This window comes from Somniosus microcephalus, chromosome 1 (assembly GCF_052327205.1).
Source record: "Somniosus microcephalus isolate GS21.2 chromosome 1, FLI_Smic_1.0, whole genome shotgun sequence".
Taxonomy (NCBI): domain Eukaryota; kingdom Metazoa; phylum Chordata; class Chondrichthyes; order Squaliformes; family Somniosidae; genus Somniosus; species Somniosus microcephalus.
This window is the reverse complement of record NC_140987.1, coordinates 75,417,103-75,444,164: the sequence shown is the minus strand read 5'-3', so window position 1 is coordinate 75,444,164 and position 27,062 is coordinate 75,417,103. Positions and strand designations below refer to the sequence as shown.

General features: G+C 46.4%; 1 protein-coding gene across 4 annotated transcripts in view; it reads left to right on the top strand.

Moving 5' to 3' along the window:
* Window positions 1–27,062, top strand: part of tnksa (tankyrase, TRF1-interacting ankyrin-related ADP-ribose polymerase a) — a 205,264-nt gene that overhangs the window by 46,158 nt on the left and 132,044 nt on the right. For all 4 annotated transcript variants that reach the window (XR_015077716.1, XM_085983225.1, XM_085983213.1 and 1 more), the window contains exon 3: window positions 6,119–6,214. Coding sequence is in view for 3 of the 4 variants with exons in the window: in XM_085983225.1 (XP_085839351.1) it covers window positions 6,119–6,214 (96 nt within the window). In the remaining variant the exon portion in view is untranslated. The remainder of the gene's footprint in view (window positions 1–6,118; window positions 6,215–27,062) is intronic.

The following is a 27,062-nucleotide window of genomic DNA, read 5'->3' as shown; positions in this document are numbered from 1 at the left end:
TCAAGCACGATTTACCTTTTGTGAAACCACATTGACTTTGTCCGATCCTGTCACTGTTTTCCAAGTGCTCTGCTATTACATCTTTTATAATGGACTCTAGCATTTTCCCCACTACCGATGTCAGGCTTACCGGTCTGTAATTCCCCGTTTTCTCTCTACCACCTTTTTTGAATAGTGGGGTAACATTAGCTACCCTCCAATCCATGGGTACTGTTCCAGATTCCATCGAATGCTGGAAGATGATCAGCAATGCATCTATTTCTAGGGCCACTTCCTTAAGTACCCTAGGATGTAGATTATCAGGCCCTGGGGATTTATCGGCCTTCAGTCCCACCAATTTCCCTAACACCATTTCCCTACAAATACTGATTTCTTTCAGTTCCACCCTTTCATCAGACCTTATGTTCCCCGGCATCTCTGGGAGGTTATTTGTGTCCTTCTTTGTGAAGACGGAACCAAAATATGTATTTCATTGGTCTGCCATTTCTTTGTTCTGCATTATAAATTCCCTTGATTCTGACTGCAAGGGACCTACGCTTGACTTCACCAATCTTTTTCTCTTCACATATCTATAAAAGCTTTTACAGTCAGTTTTTATGTTCCCTGCAAGCTTACTCTCATATTCTATTTCCCCCTTCTTAATTAATCCCTTTGTCGTCCTTTGTTGAATCCTAAACTGCTCCCAATCCTCAGGATTATTGCTTTTTCTGGCCAATTTATATGTCCTCTCCTTGGATCTTATGCAATCCCTAATTTCCCTTGTTAGCCACGGTTGAGTCACCTTTTTTTTATTTTTATGCCAAACTGGGATGAAGAAATTCTGCAGTTCATCCATGCGGTCTTTGAATGTTTGCCATTGCCTATCCACCGTCAACCCTTTGAGTGACATTCCCCAATCAATCCTACCCAACACGTGCCTCAGACCATTGTAGTTTCCTTTTTATTTAAATTTAGGACCCTAGTCTCTGAGTCAACTACTTCATTCTCCATCTTAATGAAGAATTCGATCATATTATGATCTCTCCGACCCAAGGGGCCTCGTAAAACAAGATTGCTAATTAATCCTCTCTCGTTACATAGTACCCAGTCTAAGATGGCCAGATCTCTGGTTGGTTCCTCGACATATTGGTCCAGGAAACCATCCCGTAAACACTCCAGGAATTCCTCCTCCACAGTATTGTTACTAATTTGGTTAGCCCAATCTATATGTAGATTAAAGTCACCCATGATGACTGCTGTGCCCTTATTGCACGCTTCTTTAATTTCCCTTTTAATGCCATCCCCAACCTCTGCCTTACTGTTTGGAGGTCTATATACCACTCCCACTAACGTTTTCTGCCCCTTGGTATTTTTCAATTCTACCCATACAGATTCCACATCATCAGAGCTAATGTCCTTCCTTACAATTGTGTTAATTCCTTCTTTAACCAGTAATGCTACACCACCTCCCTTTCCTTTTTGCCTATCTTTCCTGAATATCGAATACCCTTGGATGCTGAGTTCCCAGCCTTGGCCATCCTTGAGCCACGTTTCCGCAATCCCAACCAAATCATATTCGTTTACCTCTATTTGCGCAGCCAATTCATCCTCCTTTGCTTTTCCTAGTTTTCTTCTTCCTCCCTCCCTCCCTTTATTTGGGTCTTCCAAACCACACGCATCAAACGTGAGTGAGAAGACCAATAGGAAAGCTGTTCCACCGATGTGACATTTGAGCTGATGGCTTAGTATGAGAGATGTCCACTGATGACTCGTGCAGGAGTTTGCTCTCCTTCCCTCTATGAAAACAGCTCCCCTTGGTAGCTCTCCAAAGTAGTGTGGCTGAGATCAACAATTCAACTGAGTGACAGGCTAAGTGCTGAACACAATTCCAAGATTTCACTCTTCCAAAGAACTGCATAACAGTCCAGCCAGTACAGTGTTTCTTTAAAGTTAATTGTAACTTGGGTGGTGAGGTGACTGGGAAGAAGAGGCTGTTGAATCATACTGATAATTAAACAATCAGTGCTCCACTTGGGTCCCTTCAGCGGATAGCAGTTTGGTTGCTGATGTGGACAAACGGCTAGTTTGGTGAGCTTGAATTCCGGCTGTTTGAAAATAATAGCCCCTATTTGCACGACTTGGCTGCTTTAAGACAAGTTTTTTCCCTAAGGCTGCTGGAATGTTTACATTGCAGTTCAGCAAGACAGCTCTGAGTGATGTCCACATGACTGTTAGCGAAGAAGGCAGAAGATTAATTAGCCTCACTGTCCCTGGTCTAGACGGGGGGAAATACGTAGCATTTCCACTTGGGATTATTATCCGGTTGAAGTTTAGTGCTTGTATACAATGGCACTTGGACATTTACACTATCAATTGAGATCAAAGTAAACGACACAAATGTTTCCTCCTTGTCACCCCACAAGCTTCTTTCTGGCTGAGTGCGGGTGGTTGGGCTGGCTGCAGGGCTTTTCCACTGCTGTTTTGCTACCTGATTCTCTAGAAATGTTGCGGTCTAGCTTCCAGCTTCAGAATGTTCTCTTTGGATTATATCAACCCTCGGTGAATTCAGCTGACCGACAAGTACTGTTCAGTCAACCCTGATTACTATCTACTCATTTTTAATGAATCCACATATAAATCCATGTTCCAAATTACGTGAAGTGCTGCTCTTTATAAATACTGCATACATTGAACTATCAATCACCCCCCATCAGTTTTAAAGAGTTTCTGCTAACTTATCATAATCTTCATTGTCCATTTACTGGACCCAGTATTAATTAACATTCTGCAAACTGGGCGTCTGTCCTGCTGAGCTTACGCTACATTATTTTTGTTATTGGACATTCTTCAATTTTAAAAAGAAATATGAAAGTGAAATGGGTAGTGGGTAAGTAGCAATTGAAGTGAGAAATAGCAACATATGAAAAATAAAACTTCTAGGTTATAAAGAACATATAACTAAAGCTGCTTTTATACTCCGATTGGATTACAGGAGACTGGTGTTGATGCATTGGTTCCCCGCATTTACGCTAAATCAAGCTTCGTAGACTTGGGGAAAACTGGGTCTACATTGGGACAAGGGGACCATGTTTAGTTATTGTAAGCGTTAGGAGCCAGTTTGCGGATGGATGTTGGTGTTGCAGAATCCTGCATAAATTAGTTTATATGGTGAGAGACGGTAATCGCTCCAGCGAGTGTTTTTCTTTTTAAATTTTTTCTAATTATACCTTAAAGAAAAAAGTTGCAAAACTTTTGGAGCTTATGCATGGAAGACTTGATTCAATATTGGTTACAATTTTTGATGGGAGAGATGACGAGTTTGTAGCATTATGTGACCACCTAATTTGCAGTTCTAAAGGATTTAACGTTGCACTGTTTTATCACTGCTGTAGTTAGTGGAACTGCATATCCATTAATTATAAGAGACGGCTGTCTGCAAAGAAGTGCAAGTGCAGAGTTTAGAGTTGCAGACAATTAAGTTTGGGTTGTATAAACATAAAATGCTGGCATACTCAGCAGGTCAGGCACCACCCATGGAGAGAGATGGTTGTTATGGGTGTATTCAGTGAATGGAAGATTTATTCTATTAAGTTGCTTCAGACCCCATTTAGTTAACCACTTTGTTGCTGATATCATTAAACAAGGTGGCACCGCAATATTGGAGGCAGTGTACAGCATCAAAGAAGATAATTAGCCTGCATCTCTGACAGCAAGATAAATATTTGCAGTGGACCACAGTTTTGGCTGTGGCAGATTGAATAGTTGGCTCCTCACAGCTGCCTGGTAGAAGTTGGAAGGCAACTTTTCATTCTTTGTTCTATGCCCGACCATTCCCAGTCACTGAGCATTATAGTGGCCTTGGTAAAACTGCCTCCTAGTGCCTTTAACGTAGTAAACAAAGGTATGGTAGCCCAGTGGTTAGCAAGGAAGGTATTGGAGTAATTAAGTCGCGAGGTGACAGAAGCAGGGAAATGGCTTTTGGCAGCTGAGGAGCTAAGATAGGGGCAATATTGTTGGGCTGGAAATAAGTTGCCTGGATAATGGAGAGAATATGTGATTTGAAGCTCATCCTGGGGTTGGATGGTGCACCATGATCATGTTGAACTGGAACAAGAGGTTAGAGGGTGATGGAGTTTCAGCATCAAGGGAGTCAAATTTGTGGCAAGTATTGAAAACCAAGGTTTTGGTCTTTCCGACATCCAGCTGAAAGAAGTTGTAAATCCTCCAAGAACACTGATTTTAATGCCCCCTTTACTTTAAACCATTGCTTCCGAAGACGAGCGAGACCTACAGTATAAATGATTCAATGCCATTGGAAGAACTTTCACTAGGTGGCTCCCTTGACAAAGTGCCAGTGGCAGCAAAGGTTGATGCCTACTTTTGGTGGCACTGGGCCTGATGCTGGCCATGGCGAGGTTCCTTCTCAGCCTGGCCCTGAAAGAAAACATTTTGATTTTGCCGCTGCTAGCCTGTGCACAATTATCCCTGTCCCCCACCCATATTGGGAAAGGATCCATTGTGAATTATAGTGCAACCATGGCTTTTGAAAACCAGTATATGGACAGTTCTCTGTTGTCGACTGCAGTATAATAGAACAGAACAAAACAAAAACAACAAATTCAGCATTGAAGCAGCTGGGTTCCATAATATAAAGGGGACATAAAACAACAAATGTCAAGTTGTGCATGATCTGTTTGAATGTTAATCCAATGCTTTAGACAGTGACCTATAATGAAAATTAAATATTTCTACAGCTTAGAAAGCTGAGCTTGGCATTCAGAGTGGTTCTACAATATAAATGCAACATTAGTACTACCTCAACAACAGTGTAAGTTTTAAAAAGTGCTCATCAGTTTGAAAATCTGTCTGATATCACATCTATTGACCATATTGAACTTATTTAGCCTGTCTGTAAAGAAAAATCTCCGTATAGGCTGACATATATTTTGTATTTCTGTATGTTGGTGTTTAGCTGTAGTTTAAAAAAAAAAGTAAATTAAGATAGCAGATTGCATTAGCAGAGGGGTACAGTACAAATCAAGAGGTTCTGCTGTTGCTGTATAAGCTGTTGGTCAGATTCCAGCTGGAGTAATGTGTGTATTAATAATTGGAAGGATATTCCCCATGAAAGGCATAAATGATGAAAGCCTAAAAAATTGAATTTGTCCTCTTTGGACAAGAGGAAATTTGTCGAGTGATCTCAATGAAGATTTCAAGATTGTAAAGGATATTGACACTGGATTAGTACTAATGGTGTGTTTCTACAACATCTAGTCACGCAGCCATAGAATAACTGGTTAACTCAAATAATTTATACTAGTTTGTAATTTTTATGGTGTACAACATAAGTTGGGTATTGTCAAACTAGGTATTTATTTATGTGGCGTGGATAGTAATGAATGTATGGAACACTGAAACAAATCAACAATTTAAAGGAGTTTGGAATATTAGGGTTTCCAGAATTTAACAAAAATTATGAACATTTTCCGATCTTTAAGACAAAACTGCATTTCCAGAGCATCATCTATACTATATTAAATAGGCCTACATGGACTGTGAATGAGATTGAATCCTAAATTTAAACGTTTTTGAACAGGGATTTAAATGTTTAGATGCCCATTCACTGCATTATTGTAAAGCAGAGTATTGTTTATGCCAGTTACTATTTAACTAGATGACTGCAGGCTATAAGCATATTAGCCCATCCATTATATTTTGTTGGAATGCTGCCAATGTGCTGCGAGGTTTGTTTTATGTAAGTAGTAAGCCATGGAAGGATTTCAGCCTGTCTGTATTGTCGCATAAACATAGGACAGCAGTTATATACTGGGTCGCTGAGTTAAAGGCAGAACATGGTAAAATTGAGAATGTTTGCCGAGTGCTGGCAGGTGCATTTACTGCTGGACACACTGCCTCTGAAAACTCGGACAATGCAGTGTGTCCATGGATGTTTTATATTATCAAGGTCATATCCCATATGATCATTCTTTGATTTGTTTCTCTGACTACAGTAAGCGTTTGCTGCAGTGCAAATTTTGTGCAATGTATTACTATTCATTCACAATGCCTAGAAGAGCCTTACCAGTTAGCAGTGTTTGTGTTCCTGAGATGAGATACTGCTTCTGTTTTCCATGTACAGTTCTTCTGCAGCACGGAGCTGATCCCAACATTCGGAACACCGATGGAAAGACTGCTCAAGACTTGGCAGATCCTTCTGCAAAAGCTGTACTGACAGGTAAGACGAGTTTGATCTCGCGAATGTGCCTTTGCTGAGTTCTCGTGTTGTCTTTTCTCCCACCCCCAAGAGATCTTGCTGCTTTGATTATATTAATGTCAATTTATAAGCTGTTATCCTGTTCTCAGTAACGCATACAGTCAATAGCAAACATTAATTGCTGTGGTCTAATTGCTATGGATTGCTTCTTCTTAGAACATCATAGCATTAGTAAGAAATGCCATTCATATTCAATGTATTTTATTTTCCTGAGGCAAAATATATCCTATTTTTCACAGCTGATTAGTAGACAGTGATGTGATTTTTCTATTACTGTAAAGCTAATTGGCAACATGGAAACAGGGGAAGGCCATTTCAAGCCTGTTCCGCCATTCTATTAGATCATGGCTGATCTGTACCTCAACTATATTTATCTGCAATTGATCCATGTCCCTTGATACCAATGTTCCCGTTAAGCTGTGTGGCCGCAAAACACTTTGGAGATCCTGCGCAGGCCACTTGTCGGCTTCACAATGCGCGGTATTTTGAATGGGCCACGCACCCAAAAAAAAATTAAAGGAAACATTGCTTGATACCCTTACCTATTAAAAATCTGCCAGTCTCCGTCTTGAAAATGTCAATTAACCCAGCATCCACAGTCTTTTGGTAAGGGGGTTCCAAATTTCCACTACACTTTGTGTGAAAAAGTTCTTCCTGATTTCATTCCTTAATGGCCAACCTCTAATTTTAAGATTATGCTCCCTTGTTTTGGATTCCCCCACCTGAGGAAATAGTTTCTTTGTATCTACCTTATCAAATGTCTTTATCATTTTAAACAACCCTTGTGGACAAGTGTGGGGACTGCGGGGAGGACGAGCAAACTGACCACCGCACAGTGGTACGGAAGCCGTTCAAGTCGGGGGTGTAAAAAGGAAGGTGGTTGTAGTAGGCGACAGTATAGTTAAACATTGTTCTCTTCAGCCAGGAACATGAGTCCCGAAGGCTATGTTGCCTACCCGGTGCCAGGCTAAAGGACATCTCCGGGCTGGAGAAGAACTTGGAGTGGGAGGGGGAGGATCCAGTTGTCGTGGGGCACGTAGGTACCAACGACATAGGTAGGACAAAGAAAGAGGTTCTGCTAAGAGAGTTTGATCAGCTAGGGACTAAATTAAAAAGCAGAACTACAAAGGTAATAATCTATGGATTATTACCTGAGCCACAAGCAAATTGGCATAGAGTCAATAGGATCAGGGAGATGAATGCGTGGCTCTAAGATTGGTGTGGGAGAAGTGGGTTTCGATTCGTGGGGCACTGGCACCAGTACTGGGGAAAAGAGAGCTGTTCCGTTGGGACAGACTACACCTGAACCATGCTGGGACCAGAGTTCTAGCGAATCGAATAACTAGGGAGGTCGATATAGGGCTTTAAACTTAAATAGGGGGGGGGGGGGTGTCCGAGTGGAGAGAAATCTAGAATGCTAAAGAGAAAAGACAAGGAAGCAGTGCAGGAAAGTGATTGGGGTAAGGATAACCAGATTGTGTCAGGAAGGCACAGAGCTTACAAACAAAAGAGTGCACTAACAAGTAAGGCCCTGGTAAGAAAAAATGGTAAGACGACAAATAGGGCCATAGTACAAAAAAATGTTAAGTTGTCTAAAAATGTGAAAAAGACAAATCTAAAGGCACTGTATCTGAATACACAAAGCATTCGTAATAAGGTAGACGAATTAACAGCACAAATAGATGTAAACGGATACGATATAATTGCGATTACGGAGACATGGCTGCAGGGTGTCCAAGACTGAGAGCTGAATATCCAAGGATATTCGATATTTGGGAAGGACAGGCAAAAAGGTAAAGGAGGTGGGGTGGCGTTGTTAGTAAAAGATGAAATCAGAGCAATAGTGAGAAAGGATACTGGCTCAGAAAATCAAGATGTAGAATCAGTCTGGGTGGAGCTAAGAAGCACCAAGGGGCAGAAAACATTGGTGGGAGTTGTCAATAGGCCTCCAAACAGTAGTGGTAATGTCGGGGACGGCATCAAACAGGAAATTAGAGATGCATGTAACAAGGATACTACAGTAATCATGGGTGACTTTAATCTACATATAGACTGGCCAAACCAAATTAGCAATAATGCTGTGGAGGATGAATTCTTGGAGTGTGTACGAGATTGTTTTTTAGACCAGTACGTTGAGCCAACTAAGGAACAGGCTATCCTAGATTGGGTATTGTGCAATGAGAAGGGGTTAATTAATAATCTTGTTGTGCGGGGTCCTTTAGGGAAGAGTGACCATAACATGATAGAATTCTTCATTAAGATGGAAAGTGAAGTAGTCCAATCCGAAACTAGGGTCCTAAATCTAAACAAAGGAAACTACGAAGGTTTCAGGAGTGAGCTATGATAGATTGGGGAGCTTCATTAAAAGGCATGACGGTGGATAGGCAATGGCTAACATTTAAGGAACAAATGCATGAATTGCAACAGTTATACATTCCTTTCTGGCGCGAAAACACAAAAGGAAAAGCGGCCCAACCATGGCTAACAAAAGAAATTAAGGATAGTATTAGATCCAAAGAGGAGTCATATAAAGTTGCCAGAAAAAGTAGCAAGCCTGAGGATTGGGAGCAGTTTAGAATTCAGCAAAAAAGGACCAAGAGATTGATTAAGAGGAGAAAAATGGAGTATGAGAGTAAACTTGCAAGGAACATAAAAGTGGACTGTAAAAGCTTCTACAAGTATGTAAAAAGAAAAAGATTAGTGAAGACAAATATTGGTCCCTTACAGTCAGAAATGGGAGAATTTATAATGGGGAATGAGGAAATGGCAGAGCAATTAAACAAATACTTTGGTTCTGTCTTCACGGAAGAGGACACAAATAACTTCACAGAAATGCTAGGGAACCAAGGGTCTAGTGAGAAGGAGGAATTAAAAGAAATTAGTATTAGTAAAAAAAAAATAGTGCTGGAGAAATTAATGGGACTGAAAGCTGATAAATCCCCAGGGCCTGATGATCTGCATCCCAGAGTACTAAAAGAGGTAGCCATGGAAATAGTGGATGCATTGGTTGTCATCTTCCAAAATTCTATTGATTATGGAACAGTACCTGCAGATTGGAGGGTGGGAAATGTTACGCCACTTTTTTAAAAAGGAGGGAGAGAGAAAACAGGGAACTACAGAGCCTAACATCAGTAGTAGGGAAAATGCTAGAGTCTTTTATAAAGGATGTGATAACAGGACACTTAGAAAATATCAACGGGATTAGACAAAGTCAACATGGATTTATGAAAGGGAAATCGTGTTTGACAAACCTACTGGAGTTTTTTGTGGATGTAACCGGTAGAATAGATAAAGGAGAACCAGTGGATGTGATGTATTTGGATTTTCAGAAGGCCTTTGATAAAGTCCCACATAAGAGGTTAGTGTGCAAAATTAAAGCACATGGGATTGGGGGTCATATACTGGCATGGATTGAAAATTGATTAACAGACAGGAAACAGAGAGTAGGAATAAATGGGTCTTTTCGGGGTGGCAGGCGGTGAATAGTTGGGGTACCGCAAGGATCAGTGCTTGGGCCCCAGCTATTCACAATATATATCAATGATTTGGATGAGGGGAAAAAATGTAATATTTCCAAGTTTGCTGACAACACGAAGCTAGGTGGGGTTGTGAGGAGGATGCAAAGAGGCTTCAAGGTGATTTAGACAAGTTGAGTGAGTGGGCAAATACATGGCAGATGCAGTATAACGTGGATAAATGTGAAGTTATCCACTTCGGTAGGAAAACAGAAAGGCAGAGTATTTAAATGGTAATAGATTGGGAAATGTTGATGTACAAAGGGATCTGGGTGTCCTTGTACACCAGCCACTGAAAGCAAACATGCAGGTGCAGCAAGCAGTTAGGAAGGCAAATGGTATGCTGGCCTTCATTGCAAGAGGATGAGAGTACAGGAGCAAGGATGTCTTATTACAGTCTTATTATTGAGTGCGAGTCAGCAGAGAGTGCTGTGAGTTTGGGTAAGTGAGAGTTCTTTAATTGTTATTTCTCTTTAAATCATTCTTGATAAGATTACTTAAGCAGTTTTGTTCTTTCATCGTCGCTGGGTCAAAATCCTGGAACTCCCTCCCTAACAGCACTGTGGGAGTACCTTCACCACACGGACTGCAGCGGTTCAAGAAGGCGGCTCACCACTACCTTCTCGACGGCAATTAGGGATGGGCAGTAAATGCTGGCCTTACCAGCGACGCCCACATCCCATAAAAAACGAATAAAAAAATCAGCCCTCTACACTCAAGGGAATACAAGCCAAGTTTATTTACGGTAATTGGCAAAAGAACCAGAGGTGACATGAGATGGTGGAAGCAGATTCAATAATAACTTTCAACAGGGAATTGGATAAATACTTGAAGGGGAAAAAGTTGCAGGGCTCTTGGAAAAGGGAAGGAGAATGGGACTAATTGGGTAGCTCTTTCAGAGAGTTGGCACAGGTACTATGGGCAGAACGGCCTCCTTTGGTGCTGTATAATGCTATGATTCTACGTCATATATGCAAATTGTTCTAATTTATCCCTTTAAGCACTGGTATTCTGGTGATTCCACGCTGTACCCCCTCCAAGGCCAGTACTGTATATCTTTCGAGGTTCAGTGCCCAAAAATGAACAAAGTCTAACTAAGGTAAATCTGAGATTCTTATATGGTTGGTTTTCCGCATTAATAGACTTGCCATTGACTCGTATCAATCAGAAGGAATTAAAATTCAATTCATGTTTTTATATTTTTTATATTCCATGGCTTGGACTGCCCGGGTCAGACACATAGGCAGAGTTGAATGGCTCGAGGACTTTTCTCCATGCGAACTTTTTTTCTTTCTCTTTAATTTTGTTCTTTTCTCGGCTTCCTCTCGCTTCTCGGTCTCCTCCCCTCTCTTCTCCCTCTCCTCTTCTCTCCCTCTCCCCTCTCTTCTCTCCCTCTCCCCTCTCTTCTCTCCCTCTCCTCTCTCCCTCTCCCCTCTCTTCTCCCTCTCTTCTCCCTCTCTTCTCCCTCTCTTCTCCCTCTCTTCTCCCTCTCTTCTCCCTCTCTTCTCCCTCTCTTCTCCCTCTCTTCTCCCTCTTCTTCTCCCTCTTCTTCTCCCTCTTCTTCTCCCTCTTCTTCTCCCTCTTCTTCTCCCTCTTCTTCTCCCTCTTCTTCTCCCTCTTCTTCTCCCTCTTCTTCTCCCTCTTCTTCTCCCTCTTCTTCTCCCTCTTCTCCCTCTTCTTCTCCCTCTTCTTCTCCCTCTTCTTCTCCCTCTTCTTCTCCCTCTTCTTCTCCCTCTTCTTCTCCCTCTTCTTCTCCCTCTTCTTCTCCCTCTTCTTCTCCCTCTTCTCTCTCCTCCCTCTCTTCTCCTCCTCTCTTCTCCCTCTCCTCCTCTCTTCTCCCTCTCCTCCTCTCTTCTCCCTCTCCTCCTCTCTTCTCCCTCTCCCACTCAGAGTCATAGAGTTATACAGCACGGATAGAGGCCCTTCGGCCCATCGTGTCCGCGCCGGCCATCACGGATAGAGGCCCTTCGGCCCATCGTGTCCGCGCCGGCCATCAAGCTCTGTCTAATCTAATCCCATATTCCAGCATTTGGTCCGTTGCCTTGTATGCTATGGCATTTCAAGTGCTCATCCAAATGCTTCTTAAATGTTGTGAGGGTTTCTGCCTCCACAACCCTTTCAGGCAGTGAGTTCCAGACTCCAACCACCCTCTGGGTGAAAAAGTTCTTTCTCAAATCCCCTCTAAACCTCCCGCCCTTTACCTTGAATCTATGCCCCCTAGTTATTGACCCTTCTACTAAGGGAAAAAGCTCCTCGGTATTCATCCTATCTATGCCCCTCATAATTTTGTACACCTCAATCATGTCCCTCCTCTGCTCCAAGGAAAACAACCCAATCTGCCCAGTCTCTCTTCATAGCTGAAGCGCTCCAGCCCTGGTAACATCCTGGTGAATCTCCTCTGCACCCTCTCCAAAGCGTTCACATCCTTCCTGTAGTGTGGCGACCAGAACTGCACACAGTATTCCAGCTGTGGCCTAACCAGTGTTTTATACAGCTCCATCATAACCTCCTTGCTCTTATATTCTATGCCTCGGCTAATGAAGGCAAGTATCCCATATGCCTTTTTTACCACCTTATCCACCTGTTCCGCCGCCTTCAGGGATCTGTGTACTTGCACACCCAGATCCCTCTGACCCTCCGTCTTGCCTAGGGTCTTACCATTCATTGTGTATTCCCTTGCCTTGTTAGTCCCCCCCAAAGTGCATCACCTCGCACTTTTCCGGGTTAAATTCCATTTGCCACTGTTCCGCCCATCTGACCAACCCATCTATATCATCCTGCAGATTGAGGCTACCCGCCTCGCTATTTACCACCCTACCAATTTTTGTATCATCCGCGAACTTACTGATCATACCTTTTACATTCATATCAAAGTCATTAATGTAGACCACAAACAGCAAGGGACCCAGCACCGATCCCTGTGGTACCCCACTGGCCACAGGCTTCCAGTCACAAAAACAACCTTCGACCATCACCCTCTGCCACTAAGCCAGTTTTGTATCCAATGTGCCAAGGCACCCTGGATTCCATGGGCTCTTACCTTCTTGACCAGTCTCCTGTGTGGGACTTTATCGAAGGCCTTACTGAAATCCATGTATACCACATCCACTGCGTTACCCTCATCCACACACCTAGTCACCCCCTCAAAAAATTCAATCAAATTAGTCAGACATGATCTTCCCTTGACAAAGCCATGTTGACTATCCCCGATTAATCCTTGCCTCTCCAAGTGGAGACTAATTTTGTCCCTCAGAATTTTTTCCAATAATTTTCCCACCACTGATGTTAGGCTCACTGGCCTGTAGTTCCCCGGTTTTTCCCTACTTCCCTTCTTGAATAATGGTACTACATTAGCGGTTCTCCAGTCCTCTGGCACATCCCCTGTGGCCAGAGAGGTCCTGAATATATGTGTTAGAGCCCCCGCAATCTCTTCCTTTGCCTCACACAGCAGCCTGGGATACATTTAGTCCGGGCCTGGGGATTTATCCATTTTTAGGCCTGCTAAAACCGCCAATACCTTCTCCCTCTCGATGTTAATATGTTCGAGCATATCACAGTCCCCCCGCCCTATTTCTATGTCTACATTGTCCTTCTCCATAGTGAAAACAGATGCAAAAAATTCATTTAGAACCCCTCCTACATCTTCCGGTTCCACACACACATTGCCACTTTTGTCCCTAATGGGCCCTATTTTTTCCCTAGTTATCCTCTTACCCTTAATATACTTATAAAACATCTTAGGATTTTCCTTTATTTTGCTCGCCAGTGTTAATTCATGGCCCCTCCTTGATCTCCTAATTTCTTTTTTAAGTATCCCCCTGCACTTTTTGTACTCCTCTAGGGCTTCCTCCGTCTTTAGCCTTTTGTATCTGCCAAAAGCCCTCCTTTTTTTCCTAATCCATTCTCGTATATCCCCTGACATCCAAGGTTCCCTGTGGTTTTTGGAACCACCCTTGACCTTTACGGGAACATGTTGCCATTATATGATCTCAATCTCCCTTCTGAAATCCTCCCATTGCTCCGATGCAGATTTTCCCACAAGTAGCTGATCCCAGTCCATTTTGGCCAGATCCTGCCTTATCCTATTAAAATCGGCCTTCCCCCAATTTAGAACCTTTATTTCCGGCCCATCCCTGTCCTTTTCCATGACCACCTTAAATCTCACCATATTATGGTCACTGTCACCAAAGTGCTCACCTACTAGCACTTTTTCCACTTGGCCGGCCACATTCCCTAGAATTAGGTCCAGTACCGCCCCCTCTCTTGTAGGACTTTCTACATGCTGGCTCAAAAAGCTCTCCTGGATGCACTTTAAGAATTCTACACCCTCTGAGCCTTTCACACTCTGACTATCCCAGTTAATATTGGGGAAGTTGAAATCCCCCATTATTATTATCCTATTATTTGCACATTTCTCTGAGATTTGCCTACATATCTGTTCCTCTATCTCCCCCTGACTGTTTGGAGGCCTATAGTACACTCCCAGCAAAGTGCTTGCCCCCTTTTTGTTTTTAAGCTCCACCCATATGGCCTCATTAGAGGAACCTGCTAATATATCATCCCTCCTTACTGCAGTAATTGACTCCTTAATTAATATTGCGACACCCCCTCCTCTTATACCTCCCCCTCTGTCTCGCCTGAAGATTCTGTACCCCGGAATATTGAGCTGCCAGTCTTGCCCCTCCCTCAACCATGTCTCTGTGATAGCAACAATATCATACTCCCATGTGTTTATCAACACCTTCAGTTCATCCACCTTATTTGCAAGACTCCTTGCATTAAAATAGATGCCATCCAGCCTTGTCCTTATATATTTGCCCTGTCTACCAAGCTGACTTGTTTTTTTCTCTATAATTGGCAGCATATCACCCCCTATTTCAGCTCCCCTCTGTATCCCATCCCCCTGCCAAGTTAGTTTAAACCCCCCCCAACAGTGCTAGCAAACCTCCCCGCAAGGATATTTGTCCCGCTCTGGTTCAGGTGCAACCCGTCCGACTTGTACAAGTCCCACCTTTCCCAGAAGCAGGCCCAGTGATCCAGGAAAGTAAAACCCTCCCTACACCAACTCTTTAGCCATGCATTCATCTGCTCTATCCTCCTATTCCTATACTCACTAGCACGTGGCACTGGGAGTAATCCAGAGATTACAACCTTTGAGGTCCTGCTCTTTAATCTGTTACCTAGCTCCCTAAATTCTTGATGCAGGACCTCATCCCCCTTCCTACCTATGTCGTTGGTCCCAATGTGGACCACGACCTCTGCCTGCTCACCCTCCCCCTTAAGAATGCCCTGTAGCCGCTCAGTGACATCCATGACCCTGGCCCCAGGGAGGCAACAAACCATCCTGGAGTCACGTTTGCGGCCACAGAAACGCCTATCTGTTCCCCTTACGATAGAACCCCCTACCACTATTGCTCTCCCACTCTTTTTCCTCCCTTTCTGAGCAGCAGAAGCGTCCCTGGTGCCAGGAAGCTGGCTGCTGCTGCCTTCCCCTGGTGAGTCATCCCCCTCAACAGTATCCAACTTGGTATACCTGTTTGAAAGGGGGATGTCCGCAGGGGTTCCCTGCACTTCCTGCCTGCCTCTGTTGCTCCGCCTGATGGTCACCCAATTTCTTTCTGCCTGTGCAGCCCTACTCTGCGGCGTGAACAACTCGCTAAACGTGCTATCCACGACCCTCTCAGCACCGCGCATGCTCCAAAACTCATCCACCCGCAGCTCGAGCGCCGCAATGCGGTCTACAAGTAGCTGCAGCTGAATGCATTTCCCGCACACATGGTCGTCAGGGACACTGGCAGCGTCCCTGACTTCCCACATGGAGCAAGAGGAGCAGAACACGGGTCTGAGCTCTCCTGCCATGACTTACTCCTTTTAATTAATTAAAAAAATGATTCAACACCCCAGTTACAGGTATACTCTAGGGCGCTTTATTTACCAACTGTCCCCACTACAACACAGTGACCCTAGAAATTTAACACCACAGAATTCAAGCTTGTATTGAAAAGAGAGAAATACTCACCAACCAATCACTTACCTGCTTCCTGCTGACGTCACACTTGGATTACTTTTTACCTCTCTCCCGGAACCTGGATTGGTATGCCTCTGGCTGCTCCCTTTTATCCTCCGCCGCCTCGGGCTGCTCCCGTGCAGGTCCGCTGCTTCTACGGTCTCGGGGCTGTGTTTGAACTCTCCCGGGTTTTGGCGCTCTCGCTCTGCTCCCGCTGAGTTTGAACTCTCCCGGGTTTTTCTTCTCCCTCTCCCTCCTCTTCTCCTTCTCCCTCCTCTTCTCCCCCCTCCTCTCCTTCTCCCCCCTCCTCTCCTTCTCCCCCCTCCTCTCCTTCTCCCCCCTCCTCCTCTTCTCCTGTAGTGTCCGTGTGTAGAGAAAGACACTGAAGACAGGAGTTGGTTCATAGGTATTTACTAAGCAAGTCTGGGGGGGGTTTCTAAAGGATATACACAATACACAGGCTTATATAGCCCAAGTGGCAATTACCGGCATTACGCACACCTGGGGCTCTTAAAGGCACATACACCATAATTGCTCTTAAAGGCACATACACCACATCTCCCTCCTCTTCTCCCCCGCCTCTTCTCCCCCCCCTCTTCTCCCCCCCCTCTTCTCCCCCCCCTCTTCTCCCCCCCCTCTTCTCCACCCCCTCTTCTCCACCCCCTCTTCTCCACCCCCCCTCTTCTCCACCCCCCCTCTTCTCCACCCCCCCTCTTCTCCACCCCCCCTCTTCTCCACCCCCCCTCTTCTCCACCCCCCCTCTTCTCCACCCCCCCTCTTCTCCACCCCCCCTCTTCTCCACCCCCCCTCTTCTCCACCCCCCCTCTTCTCCACCCCCCCTCTTCTCCACCCCCCCTCTTCTCCACCCCCCCTCTTCTCCACCCCCCCTCTTCTCCACCCCCCCTCTTCTCCACCCCCCCTCTTCTCCACCCCCCCTCTTCTCCACCCCCCCTCTTCTCCACCCCCCCTCTTCTCCACCCCCCCTCTTCTCCACCCCCCTCTTCTCCACCCCCCCTCTTCTCCACCCCCCCTCTTCTCCACCCCCCCTCTTCTCCACCCCCCCTCTTCTCCACCCCCCCTCTTCTCCACCCCCCCTCTTCTCCACCCCCCCTCTTCTCCACCCCCCCTCTTCTCCACCCCCCCTCTTCTCCACCCCCCCTCTTCTCCACCCCCCCTCTTCTCCACCCCCCCTCTTCTCCACCCCCCCTCTTCTCCACCCCCCCTCTTCTCCACCCCCCCTCTTCTCCACCCCCCCTCTTCTCCACCCCCCCTCTTCTCCACCCCCCCTCTTCTCCACCCCCCCCTCTTCTCCACCCCCCCCTCTTCTCCACCCCCCCTCTTCTCCACCCCCCCTCTTCTCCACCCCCCCTCTTCTCCACCCCCCCCTCTTCTCCACCCCCCCCTCTTCTCCACCCCCCCCCTCTTCTCCACCCCCCCTCTTCTCTCCCCCCCCCTCTTCTCTCCCCCCCCCTCTTCACACTCGCCCCTTCCCCCCAAAAAGTGTCCTAAGGCAGTGGTTCAGATAAAAAACCGGATAAATTCCAGTATCTGTGTGTGTCTAGGCATGATTGGGATAGAAACATGCTGCCACATCAGGTACCTGTCTCCGATTTGAGCTCCCAGCGCCCCCTGCTGTTCTTGTACTGCTTATTGACTTACTGTTCTGTTCTGATTCTTGAGAATTAGCTGAGTGATGTAGTTGGATTAGCCACCAATCCGCTAATCTGTTTACAGCTTTCACTGTCGTGGAAAAAAGGATGCTAACTACAATATGTTTATTGGACTTGTTAAGCTTGGATAAATCTTTCATCGGCCTTGTGTTCAAATCCCTGTTTAGGCTTGGTGTTTTCAGGCTTTATCATGTCGTACAATTTTACAGCTTAACTTAATATTTAACAGTCTGTCTTTGGCAGTTTTCTAATACTTGCAATTTACTGCTCTTGTGGCACCCTTACTTATTTCAGCATTGTGCCACATTTGAATATTAAGTGTAGCTTAATAACCTGAATAAAATGTTTGCTGATGACTGCAGTGTTTAGTTCCATTCTCAATTCCTCAGATAATGAAGCAGTCCATGCCCACATGCATCAAGACCTGGACAGCACCCAGGCTTGGTCTGATAAGTGGCAAGTAACATTCGTGTCACAAGTGCCAGACAATGACTATCTCCAACAAGAGAGAGTCTACCCACCTCCCCATGACATTCAATGGCATTACCATTGCCAAATGCCCCACTAGCAACATCCTGGGATCACTGTTGACCAGAAACTGCTGCACCTGCAACAACACTCAGGAAACTCAACACCATCCATAACAAAGCTAGTCTGCTTGATTGGCAGCCCTTAAGCATCCATTCCCTCCACCATGGGTACACCGTGGCTGCAGTGTGTACTATCTGACGAATTGCTGCAGTGCATCCTGTAAAGCTTCTTCAACAGCACCTCTCAAACCCGCGACCTCTACCACCTAGAAGGATAAGGGCAGCAGACGCATGGGAACACCATCAACTCCAAGTTCCCCTCCAAGTCGCACACCATCCTGACTTGGAACTATATCACTGTTCCTTCATCGCCATTGGATCAAAATCCTGGAACTCCCTACCTAACAGCACTCTGGAAGTACCTTCACCACACAGACTGCAGTGGTTCAAGAAGGCAGCTCACCATCACCTTATCTAGGGAAATTAGGGATGGGCAATAAATACTGGTGCGCATATTCCAAAAATGAATAAATAAAAGCTATAACTGCACTTAACTACTTGAATTTTGCCGAGAATGGGGATACTCACAACTGCCTCCGTGACCTATTAACGTGCAAGAAACTAGCATCTCAACTTATGTGGGGGGCTTTTTCCCCATGAATATGATAAATATATTAAGTTCTGTTCTTGTAGCTTATTTAAAAAGAGCTCAATCTCTGCATGGTGTGAAAGTCTCAGTAGCTGCAAGGGTCCCAAGTGACTAGCTTTGTCAGTTTCAACCTAGTTCTTTGTGAATGCATCTCCAGAAGAACAAAAATACTTGTAAGTTGTCAACTTCACTCTGATGTAGGAAACTGGGTGTCCTGGTACAGCAGCAAGTGGGATACTGTGAAAAGTCAGAGCTTGTGTTCGTACATATGTAATTTCTGTTTAACTTCCAAATGTGCCAGATTTGCGCACTCCAAAACTATGCAAGCACAAATGTTTCTTATGCCAAAAAAACTAAAAATGCTTGTGTTAGGCACTACGTTTTTCAAATAGAAATGACGTTGCATGAAGGATGTAAAAGTCAGCGGAGGAGGGTGTGGGAGGGTGTAAGACGCAAGGGAGATACCTGTGAGCGATAGTTTCGCTTCACATTTTTTACTATTTCAGAAATGCTCCTAGTTTAAAATGCGCTCGACCATAAACATTTTTACTTGGCTGACTTAGGAAATGTGAACTTACATAGAAACATAGAAGATAGGAGCAGGCCATTCGGCCCCTTGAGCCTGCTCTGCCATTTAATGAGATCATGGCTGATCATCGAAATTCAGTACCCTTTCCCTGCTTTCTCCCCATATCCCTTGATCCCTTTAGCCTTAAGAAATATATCTAACTCCTTCTTGAATATATTTAATGAATTGGCCTCAACTGCTTTTTGTGGTAGAGAATTCCACAGGTTCACCACTCTCTGGGTGAAGAAATTCCTCCTCATCTCTGTCCTAAATGGCTTACCCATTATCTTTAGACTCTGACCCCTGGTTCTGGACTCCCCCGCCATCAGGAACATCCTTCCTGCATCTAGTCTGTCTAGTCCTGGTAGAATTTTATAAGTTTCAATGAGATCCCCTCTCATTCTTCTAAACTCCAGCGAATAAGCCCAATCGACCCAATTTCTCCTCCTACGTCATTCCTGCCATCCCAGGTATCAGTCTGGTGAACCTTCGCTGCACTTCCTCCATGGCAAGAACATCCTTCCTCAGATAAGGCGACCAAAACTGCACTCAAGGTGTGATCTCACCAAGGCACTGTACAACTGCAGCAAGACATCCTTGCTCCTGTACTCGAATCCTCTCACTATGAAGGCCAACATACCATTTGCCTTCTTAACCGCCTGCATGCTTACCTTCAGCGACTGGTGCACAAGGACATCCAGGTCTCGTTGCACTTCCCCTTCTCCCAATCTATTGCTGTTCAGATAATAATCTGCCTCCTTGTTTTTGCCACCAAAGTGGATAACCTCGCATTTATCCACATTATACTGCATCTGCCCAATCACCCAGCCTGTCCAAATCATACTGCAGTTTCTCGGCATCCTCCTCACAGCACACACGCCCACCCAGCTTTATGTTGTCTGCAAACTTGGAGATATTACATCTAGTTCCCTCATCTAGATCATTAATATATACTGTGAATAGCTGGGGTCCTAGCACCGATCCCTGCGGCACCCAACTAGTCACTGCCTGCCACTCTGAAAAAGACCCGTTTATTCCAGCTCTTTGCTTCCTGTCTGCCAACCAGTTCTCTATCCAAGTCAGTACCCTACTCCCAATCCCATGTGCTTTAACTTTACACGCTAATCTCTTATGCGGGACCTTATCGAAAGCCTTCTGAAAGTCCAAATACACCACTTCCTTGAAAGCAAGCCTTATCACATGTAATGAAATCTGTTTGTCTTGATCCTGTATTCGTTTTGCACTCATGTATATTACCCTCACCCACTGTGTATAGTTTCACTTCCTCTTTCCAGACTAACCTGGGAGGTTCCAGGTCTTGGCTCTGCCCCTGACTTCTCTTACATAAAGATCCCAGGATCTGTATGACTCATTCCTGTGAACCAGTCGGCGTGTTGAGATGTTAGCTCTGATCTTAGTGATTAAAAGCCAACTTGTTTAAGTCTATAACTTCTAGTTTTGTGGTTATTGAAGGCCCATCATCACAAAAGTAATTGAGGATTTTATTTACCTTGGATCCTGACCATGTTCCCTCTCTGCACTGGTCTCATTGCCCCTGACTTGAAACTGTTCCAAAACTTTTTTGTAAAAAGTTAATTCTGTTAATTGGAGTACTTTGATGTATTTTTGGTACAACTGTGTGTGTGCAATGCAATGACTTCTCCCTGAAAGTTATGTGTTGTGTTCCTTGTCTTCTTGCTAGAAGGTGACTTTGAGGACTGCAATTTATGTCTGTATTTTTTAAGGGAATTCAAACAAAATAATTGAGCTCTCTGATGTGTCTAATGTTGCAGAATCTTTCTGCATGGGGAAAAATAAGCACAGGTCTAACCTGGGTAAGTCAGAACTGATCATCTCCCCTTCCACAGTCACTATTAACCACTGGAGCTCTACCAAAAAGACAAGTCCTCACATTGGATCTTAGGACTGGATTCTCTTGGCAATCAGCTGCTGCTGCTTCTATATTTTCAGTGAATAAACATACTTCAAAAACTTAGCATCTTGAAGAAAACTCCAAACTCTGCAAGCTAATTGCTGAAGGGGCCACTGTGGATTGCTCCAGCATGCATTACACGTCTCACTTGATGCTGCAGCTTTCATCCACACCTCACTTGCTTGACTTGTGACTGTATACTGAGTAATTTGCTCATATTGGGTCCATTGTCCCATCACCCAGAGATGGGAGCGCTGATCCTTTGGAGCTTGGGAAACCTCAGTATGTCCCTTTTTGTTTGGAATTTTCAGGCTTTATTTGATATTTCTCTTAACACTCAGCATCAAAGATCGCTCCCGCAAGTGAGCCCTCAACTTCCAGACGTTATACTCGTACTGTCTGGTAAATTAGCATTTTCCAGGGTTGAACAAAACACTTGCTGTAATTTACTTACTCAAAATGACGAGCACTCTTGTGTCATCTGAATCTTGGCTAATGGAAGAATAAGCACTGTCCAATTGTGTCGCTTTGCCTGTGATCTATGAATTAGGTTTATTGAAAATAAAATCAAACGGTAGAAAAAAACTCAACGTAGCAGTTTCCACAGAATTACATTTAACATAACTCCTCCGGTCACACACACAGCCAGACACAACTTTAATAAGACAGAATTTGGATCAGCACCTGTGTTCAAAATATATATGTGCAGTTTGACGCCCCCCCCCCCCCCACTTCACGGAACCTTTGCGTGATTACCTTCACAAAGGCTGAAGTACAGCAGAACAGGAAGACCTGGTGAACTGGCAAAAAACTGTATTTCATGTCTGGAGCTGTCGGACAATACCATCAGAAGAGCCTAGGTGACTCGTTTACTGCAACAACTATTCTTTCAACCTCCATAAACGCAATCCCAAACAATGCAGTTTCCTGTGTGAATGTAAAAAGATCATTGATCATTGATATTTGCATGTTTTAACCCCTGAATTTTCAGAGCCATTTGTTTTTATGGTTAGGGCAAGCCAGTTCTCACAGCAAGTGCCTAAGTTGCCTAATGCTGCCATTTGAACTATGCAGTAATCAATTTAAAATGATTCTTCTCAAGCCTTAATAGTAGAAAAATAATATATTCTAAAGATTACTATGACAAATAGGATAGATCTTTTTGAGATTAACCTCCGTGTATCCCCTACCTCGAGCATAATAAACCAATGCATCTCTGAAGATGGTCAGCAGCTGTTTGTTAGGCTTGTCAGATCTTGCCGGTCTGGATTGCTCAAAATCTTGAGAAAGTTGTTTCGTAACTGGTGAAGCACTTTATGCTGGTGATTTATGGGTTTGTAGACTGTTTTTGAGACTTCTGACAATTCTTGTTGCAACAGGCCTGATGTAATTGTTGGCATCTGAACCACTTATAGAAGCCAAATCAGTCTTTAAAAAAAAAGGGCATTTTCAAACAGAGGGCCAGCAACATAATTTAGGGTACAGAATATCGGGAGGTGAGATTCATTGTGCTGTGAAGTGTGTATTGGTTGATTTATTCACTGATCCATTGTATTGGCTACTCAGTAATCATGCAGGTCTAGGTCTAGCGTAGCATTGTTTATTTTGAACCTGTGGTAAACCACTGTTTGTATTCCTGTTTGTCCTGTTTGTATTCCACTGTGTACATGCCTGGACATGCCTCGGCTGACTCCTCCCACAGGTCCTAGTATAAAGGTGACTGCTCCCCAGCCCTTGGTATCCTGGACCGGTCGACCACTCGAGGCAGACCTCCATTCTGTTGTTAATAAAAGCCTTTAGTTACTCTTCTAACTCTCAGTCTTTTATGAGTAATTGATAGCGCATCAATTTTATTAACAACATTTTTAGAATGGAGAAGATCCTCACACCAGCATGCCTGGACTTAGATCATCGGGAGGCGGACTCATCCACCAAGTTTACTCACTGGCTTAAGTGTTTCGAAAAATTCCTGACCGCCTCCGAAGCAATCAAATCGGACGAGGACAAACTGGATGTCCTGACCTCCAAAGTGAACCACCGAGTGTACTCGGTCATCCAAGACGCGACCTCGTACGCGGATGCTATCAAGCTCCTCAAGGACCAGTACACGCGCCCAGTGAACGAAGTGTACGCCAGGCACCTCCTGGGGAGTCGTAAACAACAACCTGAGGAATCGACCGTGGAATACCTTCAGGCACTGTCTGTGCTTGGCCGGGCCTGTGGTTGTAAGGATGTAAAGGCCGCCGTATACACAGAGGAACTTATCCGGGACGCTTTTGTAGCGGGCCACAGATCCAATTACACACGACAGCGACTGTTGGAGCAGAGTAACCTCGACCTCAACAAGGCCTCTGAACTCGCACTATCGTTGGATGCAGCCTACCAGGGCATGGATGCCTACTCCACTGCACCGTGGACGCCGCGGGGAATGACAGCCTGGGACACGGTAGGACCGCCTCATCGCGCCGTGCCACCCCAGCCACACCCCAACAACGGCCCAACTACCGCAGCAGTGTCCCAAGGCCAGACAGCAATGCCCCAAGGCCAGAAATGCTACTTCTGTGGCCAGGCAAAACACCCCAGAGCGCGCTGCCAGGCGAAAAACGCGATCTGCTCGGGCTGCGGGAAGAAGGGACACTACGCTAGCGTCTGCAGGGCCAAAGCCACCCCGAACCCCAGCAGCGCCGCGTGTGGGCCATGCGGGCCGCCATTTTGGACCTCCCCGGCCGTGTGCGAATCACCGGTACAGCAGCCATTTTGGACGCCTCCAGCCACATGGGGATCATGGACGCCGCCATCTTGGACGACAGCCGGGACGCAGCAGGCCCCCGACACCGCCTCATCTGATACCCGCAGCGACACACCGACCCCTACGCTGGCATCCGTTACACTGGACCAAGCGAGACCGCACCAACTGGCCAGTTCCACAATGGACATTAAGGTAAATGGTCACGATACAATCTGCCTTTTTGACTCTGGGAGCACGGAGAGCTTCATCCACCCCGACACGGTGCGGCGTTGCTCTCTCCCAGTCCTGCCTGCGCAACAGCGGATTTCTATGGCCTCCGAGTCCCAGTCGGCGGACATCGGCGGCTACTGCGTGGTGACACTCGTAGTAGACGGGACCGTGTACGATCATTTTAAACTTCTGGTCCTGCCTGACCTCTGCGCTGCCGTCCTGCTGGGGTTAGATTTTCAGTGCCACCTTAAAAGTGTTACGATGGCGTACGGTGGACCCCTACCCCCACTCACAGTCCGCAGCCAGCAGCTTCCAAATTGCCCGCCGCGCACCAGGTGCAACCTCTCCACACTCAGAGTCACCCCCCCACCACTGTTTGCTAACCTCACCCCCGACTGTAAGCCCATCGCCACAAAGAGCAGGCGATACAGTGCCGGGGACAGGGTTTTCATTAAAACCGAAGTGGAGCGGCTCCTGAAAGAAGGGATTATTGAGGGCAGCACCAGCCCCTGGCGAGCCCAGGTTGTGGTCGTTAAGACCAGCGAGAAGCAGCGCCTGGTCATCGACTACAGCCAGACAATAAATCGCTACACCCTGCTGGACGCCTACCCACTCCCCCGTATAGCTGATATGGTCAACCAGATCGCGCAGTACCGCGTCTTCTCGACCATTGACCTGAAATCAGCGTACCACCAGCTCCCCATCCGCCCTGAGGACCGCCAGTACACTGCCTTTGAGGCAAACGGCCGCCTCTATCACTTCCTTAGGGTTCCCTTTGGCGTCACCAACGGGGTCTCCATCTTCCAAAGGGAGATGGACCGGATGGTAGATCAAAATGCGTTGCAGGCCACTTTCCCATATCTGGACAATGTGACCATCTGCGGCCGTGACTTGCAGGACCATGACGCAAACCTCTCAAAATTCCTCCGCACCGCCCAACTCCTAAACCTGACATATAACAAGGAGAAGTGCATATTCCGCACAAACCGCCTCGCCATCCTTGGCTGTGTTGTGGAACACGGAGTCATCGGCCCCGACCCCGACCGGATGCGTCCCCTTATGGAACTTCCACTGCCCCACTGCCTCAAGGCCCTGAAGAGGTGCCTAGGGTTTTTCTCCTATTACGCCCAGTGGGTCCCCTACTATGCGGACAAGGCCCGTCCGCTGATCAAGTCCACCTCTTTTCCCTTGACGGCAGAGGCCCGCTTAGCCTTCCACCGTATCAAGGAGCACATTGCCAAAGCCACCATGCACGCAGTGGACGAATCCATCCCCTTCCAGGTGGAAAGCGACGCGTCCGACTTTGCCCTGGCCGCTACCCTCAATCAGGCGGGGAGACCCGTGGCCTTCTTTTCACGAACCCTCCAAGGCCCGGAGACCAGACACTCCGCTGTTGAGAAGGAGGCCCAGGCGATTGTGGAGGCTGTGCGTCATTGGAGGCACTACCTGGCCGGAAAACGATTTACCCTGCTCACTGACCAGCGTTCAGTTGCTTTTATGTTTAACAACAAGCAGAGGGGCAAAATCAAAAATGACAAGATCTTGAGGTGGAGAATCGAACTTTCCACCTACAACTACGAGATCTTGTACCGGCCCGGGAAGCTAAATGAACCCCCGGATGCGCTATCGCGTGGCACCTGCGCCAGCGCGCAGATCGATAGACTACGGGTCCTCCACAATGACCTCTGCCACCCGGGGGTCACCAGGTTCTTCCACCTCATCAAGGCCCGCAACCTGCCTTACTCTATTGAGGAGGTCAGGACCATGACCAGGAACTGCCAAGTCTGCGCTGAGTGCAAACCACACTTTTATAGACCAGACAGGGCCCACCTGATAAAAGCCACTCGCCCCTTCGAGCGCCTGAGCGTTGATTTTAAAGGGCCTCTCCCCTCCTCCGACCGCAATGTGTACTTCCTCAATATTATTGATGAGTACTCCCGTTTCCCGTTCGCCTTCCCCTGCCCGGACATGACCAGTGCCACGGTCATTAAATGTCTGAACAACCTCTTCACCCTGTTCGGCTTCCCCAGCTATATCCATAGCGACCGGGGCTCATCGTTTATGAGCGACGAACTCCGTCAGTACCTGCTAACTAGGGGTATTGCCACAAGCAGGACCACCAGTTACAACCCCCGGGGGAACGGACAGGTGGAAAGAGAAAATGCGACAGTTTGGAAGGCCGTCCTGCTAGCCTTAAAGTCTAGGGGCCTTCCAACCTCCCGCTGGCAGGATGTGCTCCCCGATGCGCTCCACTCTATTCGGTCACTGCTCTGCACTGCCACTAACGCCACCCCTCATGAGAAAATGTTCGTCTTCCCAAGGAAGTCCACATCAGGGACATCGCTACCGCCATGGCTGACGTCCCCAGGGCCGGTCCTACTGAGAAGACACGTGAGGACCCATAAAACGGACCCCCTGGTCGAGAGGGTCGACCTCCTCCACGCCAACCCCCAGTATGCTTACATCGCATACCCGGACGGGCGGGAGGACACAGTCTCCATAAGAGACCTTGCACCCTCGGGGACCACAGTAACCCACTACCCACTACCACCCCCCCCCCCCACGATCCGATATCCAGCCCCAGCAGACGGCAGGCCTGGGCCCCGCGACCCGCTCGACATCTACGAGGACGACACGCCTGTGCCACAGCCTACGCTGGACTCGACGCCGGAAGCTTCACTACCCCTGCCGTCGCCACGCCGATCACAGCGGCAGACAAGACCTCCGGAGAGACTCCAATACACTAACTTTTAATACACTTCACCCCGCCGGACTCAATTTTAAACAAGGGGTGAATGTGGTAAACCACTGTTTGTATTCCTGTTTGTCCTGTTTGTATTCCACTGTGTACATGCCTGGACATGCCTCGGCTGACTCCTCCCACAGGTCCTAGTATAAAGGTGACTGCTCCCCAGCCCTTGGTATCCTGGACCGGTCGACCACTCGAGGCAGACCTCCATTCTGTTGTTAATAAAAGC